The sequence below is a fragment of the Grampus griseus genome (genome assembly GCF_964374135.1).
Source record: "Grampus griseus genome assembly, chromosome: 8".
NCBI lineage: Eukaryota > Metazoa > Chordata > Mammalia > Artiodactyla > Delphinidae > Grampus > Grampus griseus.
The window spans coordinates 58,439,348-58,456,462 of record NC_139002.1 but is presented as its reverse complement, the minus strand read 5'-3'; the positions used below and the strand labels follow the sequence as shown (position 1 = coordinate 58,456,462).

Genomic DNA, 17,115 nt, shown 5'->3' with positions numbered 1-17,115 from the left:
GATCTGTAAGGTGGGAGGACCAGCCTAGCTGACCTGAGACCCACACACTCAGATGCTCTGAGCTCAACCCCAATGGGTGGCTCCTACGGTCAGGATCCTGAGGGCTCCCAAGGGGGAGAGAGATTCCAGAAGGGGCTACAGAGACCCAGGGCCTCCAGCGGAGGCTGCAGAGGCTTCACACGACAACAGCACCTGCTGATGACATCTGAGGTTAGCCCTCAGCTATTTCCCCAGACAAGCCCCAGTGTTCATGGTGCAGAAAGCACACCAGAAAATGCTGGGGGCCTATTGGCCTTCAGCCCCATGGAGGACATTTGGGAGGGGGCAGAGGATGACTTCCAAGATTCTTCCTATCCTCCAACCCAGCCTTGTCCTCTCTACTCCCCTCAAGCCACAGGGATGACTGACAGTTTCCCAAACATATTGCCCCAGTTTTTGCTCACTCTGCTCCTCTTCTCTCTCCACCCTCTTGACTCCTACCCATCTTCCAAAGGCAGGTGTCCTCTCCTCCAGGAAGCCTTCCCTGATCACTGCCCGCCCCCCATTCCCATTAGCGTCCCTCTTGGTTCCTTCAGCTCTCATCACCTTAAGTTGTTGCTGACTGTTTCTGGTTCTTCCCCTGTCCTCTTCCCTCCACCCTCAGCCTTGACAGTGAGCTCCTCAAGATCACGGAAGGGTCTGACCCACCTCAGAGTCCCTAAGTGCCCCGCACAGGGACAGGTGTAGGTATGGCAGCCCCTGTAAAGGGTGAGTGAGTGATGGGGTATGGTGGGGTGTAAGTCCTGCAGGGGATCCTAAGCTGCCCTCCCTTCTGAGGATAGCCTTCAGTGTGGGAACCTTGATCTGTGGTCAGTCTGGCTGTGACCTTGCTTCTCTGCCCATAATACCTGTGGGTTTCCTGCCCCTCTTATCTTCCTGGGATACCCCCATCCTCCCTGCCTTCTTCACGTGCTAAAATCATATCTCTTTTAATTATTTCACAAAATGAGTCTAAATCATCTCCTTTAGTTATCTCGACAAACTTACGAGGCAGGTACTGTTCTTAGATTGCAAGGAAATTGAGAGTTAAGTTGTGGAGCTGAGGCTTGTCCAGATCCTATAGCTGGGAATGGCAGAACTGGGATCTCTCACCCACCCAGTGCCCTCCCCTGCCCCTCAGTGGTGTTCTGGATCCAGAGCCTCTGTTTTCCCTTCACAGCACTCCACCCCCAGCAGAGGCAGGCAGCAGGAGTTTCCAGAATGGTGATGGGTCACTTTCCCCTGTCAAACTGGACAGGGCCAGCCAGGTGGGTATGGAGCAGGCAGTACATTCCAGAGCCACCCTAGTGGAAGCTGGAATGTTGTCCAACCACCTTGGAAATTCTGCAACCAGCCTGGGAACTGCCCCAGTCACTCCTCCTGGCTTTGGGGTCACTAGCCTGGGACCACAGGGAGAAAGACCCAGTGTGGGATAGAGACAGAGCCAGGTTAAGGGAGAGGGTAGTCCGTCTGCATGCTAGGCTTGGCTCTGCCCTTGCCTTATTGGTGACCTTGGGTGAGATCTTGGGCTACCCTTTCTGGCCTTGATGGTTTTTCTTTTTTAACTGTAAGATGGGTACAGTAACCATCATGGCTGTTTCACAATGGGGAACTACCAGGAAGAGTAGATCTTGGGCCCTGCCCGTAAGATGTTCCCTCCGGTGGAGAATTAATCAGACAGGCAAAACTGTGGGGCTCAAAGAGGGCTGGTCAGGGAGCTTCCTGGAAGAGAGGATCCGGGCTTTGGAGGGTATGAGGTAGTTACCCCAAAACTGGGTTCGCCTCTTCATGGGCATCAAGCCAAAAGGCATAACCCAGACAAAGAGCGGGACAGGGAAGTACTTACTACTTGCAGCAAGTAAGGAGAACACCGGGGACCTTTCCCAAAGCAGTGTCTCACCGAACAGCAAAATTGGGGGAGTTTTAAGCTAAGGGTACATGAATATTCACTTGCAAGGGATATGAGCAGAGAACTCAGCATATAATTGGGGCAAAGGTTGACAGGGTCTAAGCTTTAGTTGACTGAGGACTCAAGTCAGAAAAGGTCATCATCATCATTCCTTAGGTTCCAGTTGATCTGGTGGTTGAGCCCTCAAGGGGGGTTTAAATTGTGCAGAACTGCTCAAGAAAGTGCTTCAGGCTAATCTTTACCATTGAAACAGCGCTGGGAATCTTTACAACTGATTTATTGTATTTGCTATTGCTACCTCTCTTGCCCTTAAGATCATTAATTACTGAGACCTGTTCAAGGGCAAGCATTTTTGGCCAGGCTTAAATCCTAGGCCTAATATGGCTTCTCTTATGCCAAGAAAGCCATGCCTGGTTTTCTTTCTCTGGGGAACCCCTACCTTATCTGCTTACGGTCAGGGGCATAGCTCCTAAAGTCAGACAGACGGGGGCTGCTCTGCCATTTGCTAGCTCTGTGACCCTGGAGAGGTCATTCAACCTCTCTGAAATTCTCAGGACTAAACGAGAAGAGGTTGATGGAGCCATCTAACATGGAACTTGGCACAGAGAAAGCATTCAACTCTTGTTATGACATAGCTGTTAGAAGATAAGGGAGGGTATCCCTAAGCAAAGATATGACCATGGGACTGCTTTTGCTGTGTTGGAGACAGAAAGATGAGGGTGGAGGCGGAGAGGGAGAGTGGTGTGGAGGATGGCAAGCACCAGATCAGCAGGGCTTTGAGTGCCAGGCTCAGGAACTTAGATGTCAACCTGAGGGCAATGGGGAGCCATGGAAGGATTTTGAGCTCCATAGTATGTGGTCAGATGTGTGGTTTAGGAAGACCCATAACTGCAGTATGAAAGATGGACAGGAGGGGCAGGAGTGGAGGCAGGGAGTAAGTAGGCTAGTGCAATGGTCTGGAGGAGAAATGCAGGCTCAAAACCACGGGGTCGGGAAGAGTGGCACGTCTAAGCCACTGCATTGGTCGAAGTGACAGGGCTTGGTGAGTGATGGTTTCACATGGGTGGGAAAGAGAGAGGTTGTCAAGGGTATACTGGAGCTTTGAAGCCTGGAAGGATGGATGGTAGAGACCCTTCTCAGAAATGGGAGAGTGGCTTTGAGAACATGTGTTGTTCTACCTTAGTCTTTTGAGTGAAGATATCTCCCTAGGAGGAGAACACTGGGTGTGACCCTGGTGGAGTGGGCGAAAAGGTGAAGCTCTTTCTTTCACCTTGTCACTAGACTCCAGAACAGACTGGCAAACAGCTACCAGCCCACTGGCCAATGTCAGCCTGAGACTCCTGGGGCAAGGTGCACTGGGAAAACGGTGGTCCAGGGCCTTTCCAGTGCCCCCTCCCCCTGCTCTATTCCTGCAGCCACCCATCTCCTCTCCCCACTTTCCTCCATGCTTGCATTGTACTTCCAGCTTGGGGACCTGGCTCAGCTGTCTCAGACCCCACTCCCCCATTGCAGGGAAATGAAATCGGGAGAAAAAGGAGGGGGATGTTCTTCTCCGAGATGGGTCTGAGGTTCTGCTGGGACCTGACCACACAGAGGCGTTCCTCCACCAGGTCACCATCCCCTCACTGAAGCACTGTGCCTGCTCTGTGGGAGGGGCTTCAGGCAAGACATAAAACTAGGGCCAGAATCCAGACCTGGGTTCTGCTCTTGGCTCTGTCCCTGGCTTATTGTGAGGCCTTGGGCCTTAGTTTCCTCCTCTGTCAAATGGGAGGTTGGCAGAGGTGATTTCTAAAGGCTGTTCCAGGCCCTGACTGTTTAAGACTCTGGGAGAGAGTGTGTGTGTATACATCTGAGTATGACTATGTACATCTCTGTGTATCTGTGTATCTAGGTGTATCCATGCCTGTGTGTGTCCTTGTGTGTTTACAACACCTGTGGAGGAATGGTTAGAGGTGGGATGAGGGAGGAAGGGTATTCCAGATAGAGACCCAGCTTGAGCTAAACTAGATTGGCCAGAGTACTGTCGAGTGTACACTGGACAAGGAGGGTATTGACTGTTTCCAGACCAGGACCAAGGGAGGGGACACTGGAGGCTCAGCTCAACTCTGCAGGGTATGGGGGAGACTCTGCCTGGCAGAGCCACCCTCCCGTGAAAGGGGACCTGGGCCTGAAGGTTGGGAACAACCGTCCCTAGAACATGTGAGCTAAGGGTGGACGGCTAGGGGTTGAGGGTGGGCAGAGGACACTCCTGTCTACCGGGACAAGCACACCAGCTCACCTTTTTGCCTCTTTCAGACCAAGATTGGAGCAGAGGAGGCAGCCCGGGGAAGGCTCAGCCTGGCTGACTTCCCGTGACCCAGAGCCCAAGCTGTCTCCACCTCCCTGTCTCAGGAGCCCAGGCACTGCCTGCCCTGAGAAATGCTGGAAGCTGGGCGAGGCCCCAGGCCAGGGGACCTGTTTTTCCTGTTTCCCACAGAGTTCCCTGCAGCTCGGTCCAGGGGTCCAGGCGGGTGCATTCATGAGTGAGGAATCTGAGCCTGCGCTGAGCATCTTGACAGTGAGAGCAGGGGCTGGTCAGGTATGGGTGTGCAAGGGCAGGGTCTACTGGCTGGGAGGCTGGGAGGCTGGGAGGCTGGGAGGCTGGGGGGCTGGGGCCGGTGCACTCGTGCATGTGTATACACTGAACTGGGGGTAAATCAAGGGGATCTGTGCCCTGCTCCCTCGTTCCCAGGCTGTGATGAATTCAGGCTTCAGAGCCAGACAGCCCTGGGTATCAAACCCAATCTTTCCAATTCCTGGCAGTGTGACCTTGAACAAATAGCTTAACCTCTATGGCGGCATCTGCCAAGGAATGAGGTGAGGGATGAAATGAGAATGCTGCAGGGAAGTCGCTCTGCCCAGACTTGACCCCTACAAAGTGAAGGGGGTGGTGATCTAGGATCAGGAGCTCCTGAGCCAGAGATGGGTGAGGTAAAGGAATGTGGATCAGAGAGCTGACCCGTCTCCAGAATGCCTGGGTCCGGTTCCCCTCCCTCTGGCATTTCTCTGATGTGTCCGGAGTAGAGCAGGGCTCTTGAAAGAGAGACAGTCCAGGAGCCTGCCTAGGGCAGGAGCAGGCCTCAGGTGAGCTGGGCCCCTGGAGGGCTGTTGTGACCCCTGGCCACCTAGGATCAGCTGCTGAGAAATCCTTCAATGTCATTGTCCTGTGAAAGGTCCTCAGAGGAATAAGGGAAAGGAGAGCCACCATCATAAAGCTTAGCCTCCTCTGGCCTCCCATAGCTCTTGTGCTTGCTTCATTCATTCATTCACTCACTCATTCGTTCATTCTCTCATTCATGTCATACCCGCTTTGGATCAGGCCTCTTGCTGGATGATAGGACCAGAGAAAGGAATCAGATGGACCCAGCCCTCCAGGAGCACCTGGAATGTGTTGGGGTAGAGAGTGGAAGGACAAATTTCCAGCAGGGTGTGAGGAATGCCCTGGGGGATCAGTGATGGAGGGGGAGAGCTTCAGAGATGAGGTGACATTTGAGAAGAGCCTTGAGGGATGGGCAGGATAGAGTGCAGTGTGTGTGGGTCTGGAAAGGCTTTCTAGACAGAAAGAACAGCTATACACAAAGGCAGGAAAGCCTGGCAGGCACTTACATGGCTCACATCTCCCTCCACACTAGGAGCTCTTGAGCACAGGGCCAGCCAGAACTGGACACAGAGGGGCTGGTGAGTGGTGTTGGACAAAGGTAGGCGGGAGCTGGTCCTGGGGAGCTGGGAGTGAGGCCCCAAGGGCATCAGGGGTCAGGAGAGGCAGTGGAGAGGGTTGATGGAGAGGGCTGGGCACTTGGCTGTCTCCATAAGCAGGGGCTGGTCAGAGCGGGTGGGGCAGGAAAGATGTTCTCACAGGTTGGTGGGCCAGCCTGTGGAGGGGTAGGACAGGCAGGGTCAGTCTGGACAGGGGCCACAATGATAGAGTCCCCAGCTGGCCTGTGAGGGTGGAGGTCAGGATGTCTTAAAATAGGTGGAAAGGGCAGCTCCCTTGGTTCATGAGAGACTTAGGGAAGTTTCTGCCCCTCTCATCAGTGTCAGAGATTCCATCATAAGTAATTAGCAAGAAACTGTGTAGAGCAATGAGATGTTGACCATGAAGGGAAGATGAGGGCCCTGACCCCGACTCTGAGGAGAGACCCAGCAGGCCTCAGCACCTGGGCAGGAGCAGAGCAGCAGTGGGGAGGTGGGGCTGGGGGGGGTGCTCCCTGAGCAGGGAGTACAGAGGGGCCACCCACCCTGTCTCCAGCGGGGCAGAGCACCTCATGGGGGAAGTTTGAGAACCACAGTTCTACCAGGCCAGGGGATTCAGCCCATGAGAGGTCTGAACCTCAGGAGGGCAGGAAATACCTGATGTCCTCTGGGGCTCTGTGGTAGAGCTGCACACCCCAAGCCGGTGTCCCCAGGGGGAATGGCTCCTCCACAGATTCTTAGTCTCACACCCGGGCTTCCAGGCTCCTCCTACAGCTCCTGTGAGCCAGCAACTCCTGCTCATCTCCCAGTGCACCAGACCTGCTGGTCCCAGCCTTCGCCCTTCCCCACAGTCCATGATGTGGCATCTCACACTTACCATGCCCGACACTGAGTTCCCCCTCCTCCCGACCCCTGAGCCTGAGGCATCCTGGCCCCTCCTCCATGCAAACTCCCTCTGGACCAGTCTCTCCAGCCACCCTCTCAAACAGCTCTCAGACCTCTTCCCTCACGAGGTCCCCAGGCCTGACCCCAGCTTGGGCCTTGGAGTCATTCTCCTGGTCCACCACACTCACCTGCTTCACAGCCTCCAGGACCTTCTATCTCTCTCTTCCACCCCTGGCCTGAGAGAGCTCCCCAAAGATTTCAGGAAAAAGCTGCAGGTGAGCTGAGCCTCGAAGCTCGTAACACACAGTGTACCTGCTGTGTGCCAGGCATGGCTCCAAACGTGTTACACGAATTACCTAATCCTCACAGCAGCCCTGTGATATAAGTTCTGTTAATCACCTCATTTTACAGATGAGGGAACAAAGGCAGTCTGTGTCCAGAGGCCGGGTTCTTCTTAATCACTGGAGTTTGCTGCGCTGATGGACAGAGTTGTAGTTTCAACAGGTGGAGGCGACGGGTGTGAATGGATCCCAGATTGAAGGAGCAACATAAGGCTGGGAGGCAAAAAGCATTGGGTGCATTCAGGAAACTGCAGGTCACAGGGGGTGCGGCTGGTGACAGAGGCTGGATTATGAAAACCTCTGGTACCAGACCGAAGAGCTGGGTTTTCTCCTGAGAGCAGACAGGAGCCACAGGAGGTTTCAAGCAGGAGAATGACTTTGTCTTTTCCAGAGACCCCTCTGGACTGGGGGGACTGAGGCTGGAGACAGGGAGGCCGATGCAGTGGCTCCAGCAGCAAGGGTGGAGGTGACACTGGGCTGCAAGGAGTGGAGTGGGATACAGGAAGTGCTTTCATGCTGGGTCCTGAGTCCTGGCCCCAGGACAGAGGGGTCCCAGCAGTTTGGCCCTGCCAGCGCCCCCCCACCCCAACCCCATACTTACCTCCTCACCCTGGATCTGCCCCGGCTCCTTGGGGAGGAGCCTGTGTCCGTGGGAGGGAGGTCACAAGTGCAAGCTCCCTGCATCCTGGTAGCATCTTTGCTGACAATAGGAGGCAGGGAAGATGGGGAAAGGGGAGGGTTATGGGGAAAGAAGGAGGCTGAGGGAGCAGTGTGTCCTTCAGCACCCCTTAATCTTAACTTCATGGGCCTCAGGCTGCTTCTGGGAGACCAGGCTGGGCAAGAAGCTCGGTGTCTAAGGGAGCAGAGGTCACCGGCCCCACAGAATCTCTAAGCCCCAGCCTCTCAGGACCCCAGGTTCCAAAATGAAAGGGGTTTTACAGCCCCAGATTCTCAGGGTGGGGAGGACACACATGACATCTGTCCTCTCTGTCATCCCAGACACACCCACACATAGGGCACAAGCCCTTCTGCAGACTCTGCTAGAGAGATGCTTGCACACCCCCGTAAGCAGAGAGTTCACTACCTCCTCCTACAGCCCCTTCCATTGTGGGATGGACCCAGATAGGAACTGCAGCCTATCCTCAGCCTGTGACCTGGGCCAACTTACTTGAATGATCTGTGTCTCAGCCTCTTTATCGGAAACCTGGGCATGATAACCTGGCTCCCTGAACCGTGTTGTAAGGATAGAATGAAGTCACATGAATAAAGCACACATAGTAGTAGTGGGGCTTGAATAATGTCAGCTCCCCCTGCCCCTTCACACTATTAGAAAGTTATTCTTTGTGTTTGTCCCAAACCTGCCCCTCTGGCACTCCCGTTATGATTTCCAGCCTACCTTCTGAGACCTTTGGGCACACCTTTGCCTTCCAGACTGGGATAGTCTGAGAGAGCTCTTGGTCACGTTGGAGGGGTGGGGAGAGGAGGAAGGTGGCATCCTGATCTCCAGGTGCTCACTGTCTGGGCGGTCAGGCATCAGGGCTGTGTTATATGCTCACTGGGGACAAGGTAGGAGAAGGTCAAGGTAGTGATGATGTGTGAAGAGAAGCTGGGCAAGCCTGGAGGAAGCTGAATTTGCCCCCCAGCAGAAGTCCCCCAATGCCCCCACCACCACCTACACCCCAGACTTCCCTGGAATCTTCAGGAGGGTCACAGCCCCATCTGGTAGCCTCATAGGCCAGGGAGCAGGACTTCTGTTTACAGATGCAGAAAGTACCAGAATAGGAGTGCCTAAAAATATTTGCTGAGAGGTGAATGAATGACTGAAGAGGGAGACCCTTGGAAGTACTCCCTCAAATACCAAAATACCAGGCACAGGGCCAGAGCCTCCTCAGAGAGAAGAAAGCTGAGCTAAAGGAAGGAACTTCCTGATGCCACCAGGAAGGTGTGGGCTTCCCACTGGCCACAAACAGGCAGTGGGCACTGGGTGTGAGGTGGACCCAGTCAGCCTCAAAGGCCCCTTTCCGTGAATCTCAGATGGTACCCCTTTGGGACCACCAGATCCTCAGGTTCTAGAGCTCAGAATCCTAGATCTAGAACTCTGTGTTCCTGAGGTTCTCAAACAGGGTGACTGATTTTTTTTTTTAAGGCAAGCTGGTAAGTATTTTGGGCTTTGAGGAACATATGGTCTTTGTCACAACTATTCAACTCTATGTAAAGAGATGGGCATGGCTGTGTTCCAATAAAGCTTTATTTACAAAAACAGACTGGTAGGCTGGATTTGGCCCTCAGGGGGTATTTTGCCTCTCCCTGTTCCAAAGTGTTAGAATTATATGATCCTGACAGTCATGGATCTCGTGCATCCTTAAGGTTCCAGGGTTCCAAGGTTCTGGGCCCCCTGGGTCCAGGGAGAGAGGCAGATCAGATGCAATAAAAGCCTCGAACGTAGTTGGGCAGATCTTAACCGAGGGAGTCTGTGGGCACTTGTGGTCCCTCATGGCCCTGGTCAGGTGGGGGTGTCAGGCTTCCCTGCTGGGTCCTGATGGCCGTTCTCCCCACCACCCCCTTCCCTTCAGGGCGATGGCCACAGGCCCGGGCCTCTGGAATGGCACCATCAATGGCACCTGGGATGGGGATGAGCTGGGCTACAAGTGCCGCTTCAATGAGAACTTCAAGTACGTGCTACTGCCTGTGTCCTACGGCGTGGTGTGCGTGCTCGCGCTGTGTCTGAACGCCGTGGCTCTCTACATCTTCCTGTGCCGCCTCAAGACCTGGAACGCCTCCACCACATACATGTTCCACTTGGCCATGTCGGACACGCTGTACGCGGCCTCCCTGCCCCTGCTGGTCTATTACTACGCCCGCGGTGACCACTGGCCCTTCAGCACAGTGCTCTGCAAGCTGGTGCGCTTCCTCTTCTACACCAACCTTTACTGCAGCATCCTCTTCCTCACGTGCATCAGCGTGCACCGATGCCTGGGTGTCCTGCGTCCACTGCGCTCGCTGCGCTGGGGCCGGGCCCGCTACGCCCGCAGGGTGGCCGTAGCCGTGTGGGTGCTGGTGCTGGCCTGCCAGGCACCCGTGCTTTACTTCGTCACCACCAGTGCACGTGGTGGCCGCATTACCTGCCACGACACCTCGGCACCCGAGCTCTTCAGCCACTTCGTGGCCTACAGCTCCGTCATGCTGAGCCTGCTCTTCGCGGTGCCCTTCGCCATCATCCTGGTCTGTTACGTGCTCATGGCTCGGCGGCTGCTAAAGCCGACCCACGGGACCTCGGGAGGCCTGCCGCGGGCCAAGCGCAAGTCGGTGCGCACCATTGCCGTGGTGCTAGCTGTCTTCGCCCTCTGCTTCCTGCCTTTCCACGTTACCCGCACCCTCTACTACTCCTTCCGCTCGCTGGACCTCAGCTGCCACACCCTCAACGCCATCAACATGGCTTACAAGATCACCCGGCCGCTGGCCAGCGCCAACAGTTGCCTTGACCCCGTGCTCTACTTCCTGGCTGGGCAGAGGCTCGTGCGCTTTGCTCGGGACGCCAAGCCACCCACAGACCCCACCCCTACCACCCAGCTTCGCCGCAGGCTGGGCCTGCATAGGTTCAACAGAACTGACACTAAGAGGACAGAAGACTCGGCCAGCAGTGAGGACTCTAGACAGATAGAGTCCACACCGCCTGGTAGTGAAAACACTAAGGACATCCGGCTGTAGGACCGGAACCCCTTGGGCCTGTGCCAGTTTGTGTCGGGTGGGACTGTAGACTTGTCCAAATGGGACAGTCTCCCCAGATATGGGCCATCAGTGAATCAGGCCGGATGGTCAAGGGGGCCGTGACCCCAGCGCTCTGTCATTTGACAGGGGCGCAGTTTGTTCTCTGTGGTCCAGAGAGCTCAGCAGTCCCCACATCCTGAGTCACCATTTGTATGTGAGATGTGGGGAGTAAGGTTTTAAGAAAGGCAAGTGTTTGGGGCCAGCACTGCCCCTGGCCTGAATCCCACATAAATACCTGGCTGTGCCTGCCAAGGTACCTAGGCTGGGCTCCAGCCTAATCAAGTCAAGTGGAGAAACAGGCCCAGAGAGGAAAGTGACTTAACCAAGGTCACACAGCCAAGCCTGTGCCTGAGCTGCCTGGGAGGGACAGGGTCGCAGGTTGACCAGAGGATGCTGGTAAGGAGTCAGGGCTGAGCCAGAGGTTCCCACGATGAGTCGGAGTGGTCTGAGTGCCACTGTGGGCTCAGCTCTGAGGGGGACGCCCAGCCCAAGGGATGAACGTCTGGGAACTGATGTCATGAACCCATCTGGAGGCTGGGAGCCAGTTGGAGGCTGGGACTTGTACTAAAGGTGTTGTTACCTGCTGAGCCGGACCCCGCTGTGTAGTTGGAGGTTGGGGATACAGCCTGGGGAGCTCTCACCATCCACACCAGGGTCCTTTCTCCAACCTGTTCTCTTCCGCCTCCCCAGTAGCTGCCTCAGTGGTGGCCTCGTACGAGGAATATAAATGTACTCTCCAGACCCCAGGTCATCCTCCACTTTAAAGTTAACTGGCTTTTATGCCTGGTTTTGCTGGGTACAGAGGGGAGTCAGGTGGGGTCCCAGTCCTCAGGATCCCCCAGTTTAGGATTTAATGGCGATGACCAGTCATGCGCTGGTAAAAGTTCAACCATTTAGCTGACTCTCGGCGGGGGGTGCGGGGGTGAGGGGAACCCATTATTTGCAGCATTGCCAGTTTCTGTGGTACAAATACTCCTGCCACAGCCAGTTTCAGACTACCAATGTGATACCAGCCTCCTTGCAAAATTCCTGAAAAATTAACAGAGGGCTCTTGAGAGCAGGTACAAGTTTCTCTAGCACACCACTGGATAATGCTGAGTGGTTGAGGCAGTGGACCAGGGCATCAGGGAAGGCTTCCTGGAGTGGGTGGACTTCTGAGAAAAGCACTTCATCAGAGAAGAACATCCAGGTGCAGGTGCGTTCTAGGCAAAGACATGGGGGCAGGAGAGCAGGGCCTGCAGGAACTGGAAGCTGGCTGGGCAGTTGGTACCCAGGTTCAAGGCAGGAATGGGGAGGGTGGGCGGGTCACAAGGAGGCCAAGTCAGGGCTCCCTCCTTGCCCTGACCATAAGGTTTCTTTTGCACTGGGGATAAGCGTGGGAGAGATTCACTCTTCCTGTCCAGTCCTTTGCCTCTTGGGAAAATCCAGCTACCTGGCATAATGTCTGGTGCTCAGGCTGGGTCAGAGCTTAGTGTGGGGGAGATAAGTGTCACCTGGGACAGGTTCTGGGTCTAGCCAGGACCACTCTGGAGATGTGTGGAGTTCATCTGGACAGGGCCCAGCCCTAGCCTTTGGGCAGGAATAGGGCAAAACTGACAGACCTCACTTTGAACCTCAAGGATAAGGACTCTCTCTCTCTCTCTCTCTCTCTCTCTCTCTCTCTCTCTCTCTCTCTCTCTCTCCCTCTCCCTGTGGGAGAGCCCTTGCCCGATGGGCCCACTCTGCCTGAGAGAAGGTCCTTCTCTCCCCACCCCACCTACACCTACCTCCTATGACTTCTCCACCCTTCCCACTCTGCCTCTTCAAAACGGCACCCCCCAGAGGTTGCTCACATGGGCTCCCCCATAGACAGGGACCTGTCATAAGCCATGACCCAAATGATTCCTCTGCACTGTGCAATGTGGGTGACTTGCCCAAAGTAGTGTGAAATGCTCACCTCCCACATTCTAGGTTCTATACTCCTGTTAATGTAGCCCGTGTCCTTATGAGCATTTTTGTGATGATGTCTTACAGTCTGTCCTTGAACATTTCTTGCAGGCCTGAGCCTATCTCTTTCTTACCAGCTGCTGCTCAGGCTGAACCCAATCCCAGTTTACAAGGTGCCTCTACCCAGGTGAGATACTCTACTGGCCAGGAGTGTTAATGCTGAGCTCTGACCCCCTCAGCCCTGCTCAGACTCAGAGGCAGGGAGTTATACATTGTGACTTTGGGGGCTCTCTAGTGTCTGTCTGTGGTTGGGGATGGGGCTGTGTCCACCACAGGCCCAAGTTCCCCTATAGTCCCCATTCCTTTCATGTCCTGCCCAGTTACCCCTCCAGCAGCTGTCCTGGAGACCCCAAGAACTGAGAGCCCCACAGCACATAGAGACCACACTATGGCCTAGTGCCAGGATGCCTTCCTTAAAGCAACTGCCTACAGATTTCTAAGGACACAGGAGCTAGGGGACAGGAGGGCCTGACTCACCATCTAATCCTGTGGCAGGCACTGGTGGGGGTGGGGAACGAAGACCCTAAGGGAACCAGGGACAGGCCCAGGGCCCCTCCTGCGGACCCTAGTCAAACCGTCTGGCTCTGCGGTGTGGACATCTGGCCTTGTTCTCAGTGCCCAGGCCCCCTGCCTGGTGGGTGAGGTTCTTTACTCTGTTGCCGTATACTATTTTCAGCCCAAGTAAGAACAGGATTTTCCACTCCCAGCCCCAGACCATTGTCCAGCAGTGACGTGGAGGGACCTGCCTGCTCTCAAAATATCTCCTCTTACTCTCTGGGCCTTGCTGCCCTTTCTCCACCTCGTCGCCCTGACATCACTTCCTGGGGCTGTTGACTCCTGAAGGACGCTGTGAAAGGTCACAGCCCCTGCCAGGGACCCCAGGGATTATCCAGCCCAGCTGCAGACTCAAGGCCAGAGAGGGGCAGGGCCTTGTCCAAGGTCACTCAGCAGGTCGGCGTGGTGCCTGGTCGTGCGCCAGGGGCTCGGGCTGCCCCTGCAGCTCTGCTCCATTTAGTGCAGGTCAGTGCCTTTGTGGGAATCCTGCCATCACCCCCACCACCCCAGCTCTTCCCACCTCTGATGGAGCTGGGGAGCTGAGGCCAGGGACCTGGGGCGGAGGGGGGCGGGGAGAGCAGCTGGGAGGAGTAAATGCCTGCTGACTGGCCTACAGCAGCTCTTCTCAGTGAGCTCCGTGCAACGGGGGCAGGGGCCCTGGCACATAGGGGTCTCTGCCCCGGGTGGCATTTGTCCCAGGAAGGACACTCTTACCCTCCAAAGGCTAGGAAAGGCCCTGGCCAACATGCCCTCCAGACACAGTTACTCCTATCTTGGTCCAAGTCAGGCCACCAAAGCTACCCCTCTGCCACCACCCTTGTCAAGGCAGATTTGGGCTGATCTGTTTAGAGCCAGGCCCCTGAGGAAGGGAGCTAAGGTACTAACCCATGTCCCAGGCACCAGGCAGCGCCCTGTCACATCCATTATTATTTATTCTTTACCACCACCGTGTAAAATAGACATTATTACCCCCATTTAGCAGATGAGAGGACAGGCTCTGAGAGGTGAGGACTTGCTGCAGATTATACAGGCAGTAAACGGGTGAGTCAAGATTGAGTTCAGGTCCATCTGATGCCCAGATTAGTTCCCTTTCCAGTATCGCATGCCACTTGCAACCCCTGCGGGGCAGGAGAGTTTGTAAGCGACCCTTTGTGTGATTCAAGATGAGAGAGGCAGTCTAGTGAGGATGGAGTTAAGAGCACCCGTTCTCTGCCCAGACCACCTGCGTTTGAGGGTTGTCTCCACTTCTTCCAGCTGTGGCACCTTGGGCAAATCAATCTTGCAGCACCTCCATTTTCTCATTTCTAGAAGGAGATGCTACCTCCCACGTAGGGCATTGGGAGGCTTACCTGAATGAATACACATGAAGCACTTAGAACAGGACCTGGCACATGATAAGCGTTTACACACCAGGCACTGTGCCAAGGGGATACAGAGGCGAGCCAGCTGGACCCTGCCCTCAGGGAGTTGACATAACTTAATAAGTAACCACATTGGGATAAGTGAGTTGAAGGAAAGGACAGTGTGTCCGGCCAGTGAGCAAGAGAGTGTCCCCTGTGGGTGAGGCTTCCCCAGGGTGTGGTGGGAAAGAGCAGGTCCATCCTGGGGTGAGGTGTGTGACCACCCTCTGCCCTGCTTGGCACTGGGTGGCTCTCAGGCTCATGAGCTTGTGTGTGTTTACAGAACCTTGTCCAGGCGATGGGCTGTGGAAGGGCAGTAAGGAGAAGTGATGGCAGGAGGAGGAAGACGAGGATGCCTCTGATCTTCCAGAGCCCTCCCCTATGGGCTTGAGGGCTCCCACCCACCCATGGTAGCAGGCTTAACCATTTCTCCCAGACTGGTGGTGCCCACCACAGGGTGCTGCAGCCTCTCCTTGGTTTATCCAAGAGTCAGAGACCCAGGGCTGGAGGACTGGCCTGGAGCTGGGCCAGAGCAGGCAATGGATGGGCAGTTTTTGCTGTGTGACCTGAGGCCAACTGCTTGCCCTCTCTGTGTCACTCTATAGAACCTGAAGACCTTGCTTCCCACATTCCAGTTCTCCCTACCTTAGGGCAGCAGCCACCCAGATTTTTCATCAAAGACACAACTAACAACTACTCCCCCAGGCACTCCCAAGACCCCATGAGCCCTCAGTTCTGAGGACTAGAGTGGGGCAGTGGGTCTCCCCTAGTATCAAGTGACCAGAAAGGTGAAGTGACTCCACTGGCACCACACATTGCCTTGGAGTGGAGCCAGTTGAATGTCTGATGCTTCTGCCTCCTGTGGGGTGGAGGCTGGAACTTGGCCAGGAGTCACTGGGCTGCAGGATGAAGGATGCATTTACCTTCCCCAGCGGTATGTGCTTGAGGTGTGGGGTGAAGGGTGAGGGAAATGAGCTCATCCTCCTCTGTCCTGATGCACCATGTGACATGGTGAATTTTTTCTTTCTGGGCCTCAGTTTCCAATTTCCCCATATGCAGCGGGCCCTGGCTCTGCCTGGCCACTCCAGCCTCTTCAGTAGGACTCGCCTCTCTCTTGGCTCCAGCTCAGCCAGGTGTCCAGTCTCAGCCCTGTCCCAGCCAGGAACAATGGGCCAGACCGAGCCAGCCCCCAGGGGCTCACCTGAGACTATTTTCAGCCCTTGGAGATGAAGTCAGAAAAGGATTTTCCACTCCCAGCACAATGGCTGCACTTCACTATTGTCCAGCAGGCATCCGCCTGCCCCAAAGTATCGCCCCTGCTTCTACCCTCTGGGCCTCCCTGCCCTACTCCTCACTTCCCAAACTTGACATCACTTCCTGGGCCTGTTACTCCTAAAAGCCACTGTGAAACAGCATGTGAGCCCCCTGGGAGACCTGACCAACTGGAATCAGTTTTCCCTCTTGGCAGGGACCCCAGGGATTATTTGGCTGCATTGAGAGACGGGAGACCAGAGAGGCCTGTGCCTCACCCAGGGTCATGCAGCGGTCAGCATAGAGACGAAATGTGAGGCCAGGGCTCTCTGGCTTCTTCCGTTTCCTCCATCAGCACTGGTCTGTACCTCCTGGGAGTGACAGCTCATCTTGGAAGGCCTGGGGTGGACATCCTGGGGAGAAGCCTGAGTGATGTGGGTGAGAGGGGGTGTACCTTGGGTTCTGACCTTGGAGCTCCCGATTCAGTCCTGTTTGTACCAACTGTGACTTTAGTGTGTGCTGAACTCAGAGTCACCAAGTAGCAGCTTCAGGGAAAGGAGGAGGTCTGGGGACACAGGGAAGCTGAGGCAGGAAGATCAGGGTTCTGGCCCACTTTAGCCACCACTAGCCCTGTGATTGCAAACTCAGTTTCTTCATCTGTAAAACGGAACTGATAGTACCTCCTTTTCCAGTTTACTGAACAGTGAGCATGCAGTAAGGCACAAATGTGCAACTGTTTTATTTTTCTCCCATCGACTCTCTCTGCTTGATGACGTCTAATGTCCCTTTTCCATCCACAACTGCATATTTGGTAAACTCCACAACTTTGAGTCACTTTTGGATAACAACTGAAGTTCAGTCCAGTTTAAAATTCCAATCGCCTACTTAATTTACTGCTCCCTCCTCCTCTTCCCCTGTGCTGGGAGGACCCTGCTCCCTCTCCTTTGCGTGCCCCTCTCCTCTGGATGTGGGGCAAGGTGAGGAGGAAAGGGACCAGTGGATCATCCCCAGAACTGCCACAGCCCCCTCTTGCTGTCCTTGCTTCTCTGATCCTGACAACCTGTCATCAGTGCCCCTCTGCATGGAATCCCCCAAACACCAGACCACACTTTTGTAAAAGTCTCTTCATTAAACAATCCCAAAGTCACCGATTTGAGTGTGACCCATCTTTCCTCCCTGAGTGATTTTCCTAGAGCTTCCCTCACCTGGCTTGGGAGTGGGAAAGCCCTTGTCCGGCCCCCTCCCCCCTCCCACTAGGTTGTGAACTCAC

General features: G+C 55.0%; 1 protein-coding gene across 7 annotated transcripts in view; it reads left to right on the top strand.

Moving 5' to 3' along the window:
- P2RY2 (purinergic receptor P2Y2) overlaps window positions 1-11,237 on the top strand; it is a 40,358-nt gene extending 29,121 nt beyond the window's left edge. For 6 of the 7 annotated variants that reach the window (XM_082659401.1, XM_082659404.1, XM_082659403.1 and 3 more), the window contains 2 exons: window positions 4,223-4,505; window positions 9,459-11,237. In XM_082659401.1, the coding sequence (XP_082515527.1) occupies window positions 9,463-10,593 (1,131 nt within the window). In that variant the 5' untranslated portion in view covers window positions 4,223-4,505; window positions 9,459-9,462 and the 3' untranslated portion in view covers window positions 10,594-11,237. The remainder of the gene's footprint in view (window positions 1-4,222; window positions 4,506-9,458) is intronic. The other variant, XM_082659405.1, reaches the window with a different exon arrangement.
- Window positions 11,238-17,115: the final 5,878 nt, after the last annotated feature.